Source organism: Nanorana parkeri, unplaced genomic scaffold, assembly GCF_000935625.1.
Source record: "Nanorana parkeri isolate BGI_ZX_2015 unplaced genomic scaffold, ASM93562v1 scaffold1511, whole genome shotgun sequence".
Classification (NCBI taxonomy): domain Eukaryota; kingdom Metazoa; phylum Chordata; class Amphibia; order Anura; family Dicroglossidae; genus Nanorana; species Nanorana parkeri.
The window spans coordinates 219,398-226,667 of record NW_017307779.1 but is presented as its reverse complement, the minus strand read 5'-3'; the positions used below and the strand labels follow the sequence as shown (position 1 = coordinate 226,667).

Below are 7,270 nucleotides of genomic sequence, written 5' to 3'. Positions count from 1 at the left end.
TCTCAAGCCCCCCTACACATCAGGATCCCCCCTCTATATCAGAGTCCCCCACATTCATATCAGAGTTCCCCCCTTCACATCAGAGTTTCTCCTTCACATTAGAGTTCCCCCTTCACACTAGGAGCCCCCTTAACACCAAAAGCCTGTCTGCACTATGGAAGAGCATGGCGCTGTGAAAACATTTGAAGGCTTTCCCGAGGAAGGCAGAAGACACCCTGGTTGAGAAAGGCTGTAATAGAACATTACATTTCCATAAAGAACATCTTAGCTCTGATTTTCTTTGTTTATATTCCTTGATTGATTGCCTGTACATAGCATCTAGATTAATGACTAGTATTAGGTTATAACACTGTACCTTGGGGACATCTGTGATCTTCTCCACCGGAACTAAGTCAAAACAGGAGATCTCCTTAAGTGTGCTCTCAATCACTTGCTCTTTAATTTCTGTAACCTTATCAACAATACATTGCAACCTACAAGACAGAAAATATGGATGGATGACATTCACTGACTTGTAGGTATTGTAGAAAAAATTGATTTAAAAGATCATGATGTTGACTGTGGCAGTTTTAACACTATATAATGGCACAGACATCAGAAAGCATCTTCTGACTGTTAATGAAAGAAGGAATGTGCCCAACACGTACCCCTTATTATGCAGGCCAGTGCAAAGTATTAATACTCTAGCTGGGAAACATGTTTTACACATAATGACTGTGTTTACAACATTGCATAATAAGTATCAGTTATCACTATGGTAGTGTGTATGCATAACCTCTGGCATAGTTACCTTTTAACAGTAGTACTAGTTTGATGAAGAAGGCCTTCTATGTTAACACTGCTCCAGGATAAAGTGGATAACCCTGGTTGGAATTGGTGCTTTACTCTTTCCAAGTGGGAGGCAAACAAAACAGCAAGGTTTTTTGGAATCTTCCTCTGAATCCTTTCATACTCTTCAACCACGTCTTGCAAATTGCTTTTGTACATCTTGAATTTATCTGCCTTTTGGTGTAAAACAAACGTATGAATAGTAACTCAAATCTGCAGTTTGCAGAGCCAAGGCGGCCATCAACCCTGAACATCTACTGAACAGGTAAACCAGTTCAGGGCTTTAACCTTAGGATGAAAGTGAGTGAAAAATATTGTTATGACTAATTCTACATTTTATCTGCACCTGAATATCCAAGTCCTCAACTAACTGAGCTGTGTACCATTAGCTCATCTGAGCTGGCTTCATATTGCTCAAAAACACAGTTTTTAAGGCAAAACATTAATAAAGTCAGCAGTAGTGTTGAGTAGGGGCTTATTGCAAACAAAGCTCAACTGAGTTTGCCCAAGCCCTGGCAAAAGTGTGACTGATATTCCCCCTTCTGGCCCATTCAGTAGCCACCCTGCAGCTACATGTCCTGGGGAGTTCCCTCTGTCGCAACTGCCACAACTAATTGGACTGGAAGGGGGGTGTCAGTCACTGTTTTGCACGGGCTTGGGTGAACTATCAGTGTACATCAATGAATCCCAAACTTGCATACACACACACAGACACACACCAAATGCAAATTGCTGCATTTTTCTGCATTGAAAGGCTGTTACATCAATTCATTTGGTAAACATTCATTTAATTTCTTTGCATTTGGAATAATGTCAGGCAACTCACAGCTTACATTTGAGCAAGCAGCATACTTTTCTCTTATACATATTTGGACAGATTAATGTGTATTGGCAAATGGATACAGATGTTCTTATTCAAGAAAGAATGCATGAAGCATGGTGTCAAATGCAATGTGCAGTAGACCATAGTGAGCAATCAGAATTCTCTTTATTGAAATCCAACTATGTATCAGTGCTACAGTGTTTTGTTGAGCGTTGTGCGCATGCATCTTTTCATAGCAACAATACTCAAAATCCTTTACCAAAGCATTATATGCAAAAGACTCCCTGAGCTCCACAGCAAAATCTTATCAAGGCTCATGGAACTGATTTACTTTTCTGTTACCATTGTTAATATCCGCAGGTGGATAGCTATAAATAAAAAAAATCTTATCAAGGCTCTTTCTTATAAAAAAAAACTCAGAGAATCCAACTTAGTGCTTAGGCTAGTGGGTTTTTATCATCTTTCTATTCAGTAAGCCAAATAAGCATTGTAGAAGCTCAAGCAACAGATATGAGAAAGAAAGAAAGAAAGAAAGAAAGAAAGAAAGAAAGAAAGAAAGAAAGAAAGAAAGAAAGAAAGAAAGAAAGAAAGAAAGAAAGAAAGAAAGAAAGAAAAACAACACATTTGTGATGTGAGCATAACATGGATAAATACAAGAGAATTGCCGTTATGCTTGTCGCCAGACCCAACAGACTGTATGGATTGACTTTTTACCCCTAATAGTTATTTCATGCTTGACACATATGGCACCAATCCCCAACTGTAAACATCACACATATTGAAACAAACATCACATTACATTCTAAGAAAGTAGTATTATAAAGCAACAATCTGAATTGAAATGGGTATGTTATTAAGAGCATTGCAGAAAAAGGAAAATCTGTTGCTCTCCAATGCATCCTTTTATTGGCAATACCGTACATCAGAGATAGGCAAACCCTGGCCCTCCAGCTGTGATGAAAGTACAAATGCTATCATACAGCTGCCTCTGCAAGTCATGCCTGGGGCTGTGAGAATCTTGCAATGGGATTTTTTAGTTCTGCAGAAGCTGGAGGGCTGGAGTTTGCCAACCCCTGCCCAAGATATATACCTGCTGATGTGCTTGAAGAGCAGCTTCTGGAACACTGATTCCAAGTCTCAACATCCATTTTGTCTCTTCAATCAGGTGGATTATTCTGTAATGAAATATACAGTTTGAGCCAACAGCGGTTTTCTAGTATAGGTTATTAGTATTGTACAGTGTAGTGCTTGAATAGCTTATATTTTGCAAGGGAAAATAACAATAGTATTAATAATTACCGCATATCAGTGTTGACCCTCAGCTGTTGTGTAGCTGGGTCTCGGACAAGTAATGTAAAATTAAGTCCACTCAGGCCTCTGTCTACCTGAGACTTCCACTTCAAATACCACAGATCTTCGTATGACAGCAAGGCAGAAGCTAATCGATTGTACAGCTTTACTGTATGTGAATATGTGAGGCATGATGCTACAATTCTCACATTTTTGAAAGCCTTTGGAAACAAAGAGGCACAACAACAGCCATGTAAATTTGACGTTTGGATACCTAAATATAAACATATTCGGTGATTAAACACCCATGTGAAAAAGACTCAAGTATCCCAAATGCAATGGAATGGGCTATACTTTTCTATAATAGGAGAATAATTACAAATCCATAAATCCTTCAGACAGCACCAGGGAGGTAAGGCTGCACTATTATAGAGTGGAGATTTAGATTATTGCAGATTTCCATTTGCTAATTTTTCAATTTCATCCTTACTTTCATTGTATTTTCAATCCTTGACATCAGCTTTCGTGACCAGGTAATTGCACCAACTGCTGGTGGCATATTCCTTGATAAGACTGGCTCTTCCTGTAAAATAAAGAATATACATTGTTATAGCCTCAGGAACTGGAGTTAGAGATACAGAGAAGGTCATAAGAGAGATGCAGATCATATAATACTGTATGTGTCTCATGTATTCTTTAGTACAACTGCTTTGCTAAATACCATATTTTCCATATCAGCTTACCAATTTGCTTACAAAACGGTTGCATTTGTTGCTTTACATTTACTATAGTAATACATTTTATTATATTCAGTGCGTTATTGAATAAACCTTAAAAAATGTGTTTCAACCTAGTGTCTGGACTCTATATGGCGGGGGCAGTTGTGGGAAGCACTCCAGTTGTATTTGCATGCTGTTATATGGGTACCTGGATACAGGTGTGTTACTTCACCTTTGGGCCATATAACTGTATTTGTACACTCACCGTAAAATTCCTTTTGTTGGAATGCATTGGGGGACACAGGATTCAGAGACAATAAGGTTATAGTACTACCTACAAAAGGATTTGGACACTGGCAAAAAAAACAGTGACCAGCTTGGTATAACCCATCCCACTCCCAGCATGCCTTCGATTTGTTAGTAAGCAGTACAGAGAGAAAAGATCATAAATGCAGAAGGGTGGGGCATGTGTCCCTCAATTAACTCTAAGAACAGCATTACAAAGATCCAATTTTCTTTTTTATTCATTGTATGGGCACAGGATTTAGAAACAATTGGAAAGTCCAAAAGCAGTCCAACTGAGGGGTGGGAAAACACAGCAAACAAAATGCTAAACGGCCCTCTTTAAACAACAGAAAACTGGAAACTGCCTGCAGCTCAAAGAGCTTATTGAAGACCATAAGCCCAAAGCTGGCATAAGATGAGGTCTGAACAGTCACCTGATAAAAAAAAAATAGAATGTACAACTCTGAGAAACTGTTGTATGATGCCAAAAAGCCAAAGAGACATTTACAGACTAGTTCAGATACATGCCTCGCAGAGGTTATGGCGACCAGGAAAGTAACGTTGTGGGTATCTGTGGAAATATACCTGATAGGTGCAAAGGATGGTTTTTGAAGAGCGCCGGGAAAATTTTTAAAAAAGTTTGCCCAGAGACTGAACTTATTTGCTCCACCATAACAGGATGTTGAGTTATAGGGGTATGGAGTGGTATAGTGAAATTGGACAAATGGGACAGCTTTGAAGGAGGCTGCCATCAACCCCAGGACTCCCATGCAGAAACAAAGAGTCTGTTGACTCTTGGACTAAAGAGCTTCAATCTAAAAGTGGAAGGTTTTCTTGTAAAAAAAATCTGGCTTCAGCTGTATCTAGAACCAGATGCTCATCACTGATGACTGTTGACTCAATAGAAGGTTGTCCAGATATCGCACAATAGGAACGCCCTTGGAGCGTAACAAGGCAAGCACAATGGCTAGAACCTTGGTGAACACATGGCATGTGATAGACAGGCTAAATGCCAGGCTATGAACTGGAAGTGCTAGGGACACACAGCAAAGTGAAGGAGTGGCCAGAGTGCTTGAAAGCTAGGGATATGCAAAACGCATCCTTGATGCCTACAGAGGGCATGAAGTCTCCCTTATAGGGGAGGCTATGATGATTTGGTGGATTCAATGTGGTATTTTGGGGGCTGAATAAAGGCATTTTGGGCTTAGAGATTCTAGGTAAGGCCAATGTTTTTAGAACTGTAAAAAAGTTCAAATAAAATCCATGAAACCTTTCCACCATTGGAACTGTGGCAATAACCCCTTGCGCCAGAAGAACTGTAAGAGCTACATAGAGGTCTGCTACTCTGTGTGGTGACACAAGAAGGAAGACATGAATCAGGAAAGGGGCTAAAAACAGAACTTTAGTTTGTAGCCACTAAAAACCACCTTACCCAGGCATCTGAGATGCTGTCTATCGAGGTATCTGCATAGACTAACCGCTGTACCACTACAAAGAAGTCTGCAGGCTTGGGGGATTAGGGGCCCAGGGATTGCAGTAAAATTGGGCTCCTGGGTTAGGTTTGGCCTTAGAGTACTCTTATCCCCAGGGACATCCTTAATAAGGGTGTCAAAGACAACTCCAAACAGACATTGTACGTCAAAAAACATGCAAAGCAAATTATTTTTACATGTCTGTTCAACATTTCAATTAAAAGTTCTATACATGTTCACTGATAGGAGACTCACATGGGAAATAAGACAGGAGACCAACCAATCTACACAGTGGTGCAGGTCTGCTGGCATGAGCGCTATGTACTCCACAAAATGAGACTGAATGTGGATGGAAGATGGATCCCTTCTCATGAGTTAAGTCCATTCTCTTATGGGAGACATACTAACATCAAAGCCATGGCAAGTTGCAAAGCAGGGCTCATAAAAAAAAACAAAATTTTGGATGTTTATTTATCTATGTTTATCTATCTCATCCTCTACGGGAATCATCAGTGCTTTAATAAGATAGGGTATTGACAGATCAGTGGTGGGAACAGCCCACTTCTTAATAAAATACTCCTCAAATGGGTAATGGACTGCAAAATTTTTGGGAGGTGTAAGCGGTTTGTCAAGACTTTACAAAGTCTGCATACAGATCATCTGAGAATAGCGAGTGCATGGAAAAGGTTTTAGAAGTCTTAGAACCCCTCATAGATCCTAGAGATCTAGAAGCACTAGTGGATGCTACAGCCTACTCCTCCCTCTTTAAGTTGACATGCACTGCATTGAGAGATGAAATGGTCCCTCTAATCCTGAAAGTTATGGCAACTGCCTGTGACTCCTCAGGGATACCATCATCTGGCAAGGATTTGTGAGACTCTTCGTCAAATAGAGCCTCTGCAGTCGAAAGTTCAGAGGCAGCTAAGGCTGCAGACAGGTCAGACAATGATTCTGCAGGAGAGAGCATTAATGAGAGAGCATATTATGCTTATGGCCTCTACGGTCAGTGTCACCTATCAAAATTGCAATTTTGATAGCCCATTGCCCATTATATCCTAAAATCCTACAGTGAAATGCTCTTCAGTTAAAACCAAGAAGTGGACCACACCCAACGAAAACTTGAATCTTGAGACTCAAGCAGGGGACAATGTTCCAGGATGTAGGTGTCAGGTCCTTGAGAGGAAACATTACAGACTGCTCCAAGTGTGTTTAGGTTTTTACATGTTACACCATGAGCAGGGACAACTTAGCTCAAATACAAGGTAAAACCTTGGGTACTCATTAATAAGCTGTTGGAAGCAGGAGAGATTCAAAGTGCCTAGTCACTGTAGATGGCAGCAAGGACTAACCGTGGTGAAACCATGTATCTCTTGCGTTAAGAAACAGCAGCAGGAAGGTGCTACCTTATGCTGAATAGCGGAAACAATAACATGAAGATTGCATGCGCGACAATTAACCTAGTGAAGCACCACTCAATTAGTCTGCATTACCATCCTTTCTGTGGAAAACAAACACAAAAAATATGGATAATAATGGTGCCAAATAGTTCTATTAAACTAACTAGATCCTGGATTTCGGCCCACCCAGCCTATTTATAACTGCGTCTTTAGGGACTGGTTCACACCAGATGTTGTACCAAGGCTCTGGACCTGGAAAGCACTCCACGGCTAACTAACACAGTATGCAAAAGTATGGAAAGCTCCTCAATGCAGAACACAGTATTCGAAGGTCTCATTCCAGTCAGGCCCTGCAATCGTCCAGTTGTGTGTGTGTGGAGGGGGGGAGGGGGGAGTTGTGCCTATCCAGATAGCTGCATAAAGAGAAAATCTCAAGCAGCTTGAAGATGAAGTCTT

At 40.5% G+C, this 7,270-nt stretch overlaps 1 protein-coding gene across 1 annotated transcript in view; it reads right to left on the bottom strand.

The window, feature by feature from the left end:
• Nucleotides 1–7,270, bottom strand: part of LOC108798581 (dynein gamma chain, flagellar outer arm-like) — a 113,473-nt gene that overhangs the window by 77,159 nt on the left and 29,044 nt on the right. The window contains exons 14-20 of the mRNA XM_018570340.1: nt 5,378–5,452; nt 4,308–4,379; nt 3,432–3,524; nt 2,951–3,162; nt 2,742–2,826; nt 791–1,002; nt 356–473 (exon numbers count right to left, since the gene is read on the bottom strand). Of these exons, the coding sequence (XP_018425842.1) occupies nt 356–473; nt 791–1,002; nt 2,742–2,826; nt 2,951–3,162; nt 3,432–3,524; nt 4,308–4,379; nt 5,378–5,452 (867 nt within the window). The remainder of the gene's footprint in view (nt 1–355; nt 474–790; nt 1,003–2,741; nt 2,827–2,950; nt 3,163–3,431; nt 3,525–4,307; nt 4,380–5,377; nt 5,453–7,270) is intronic.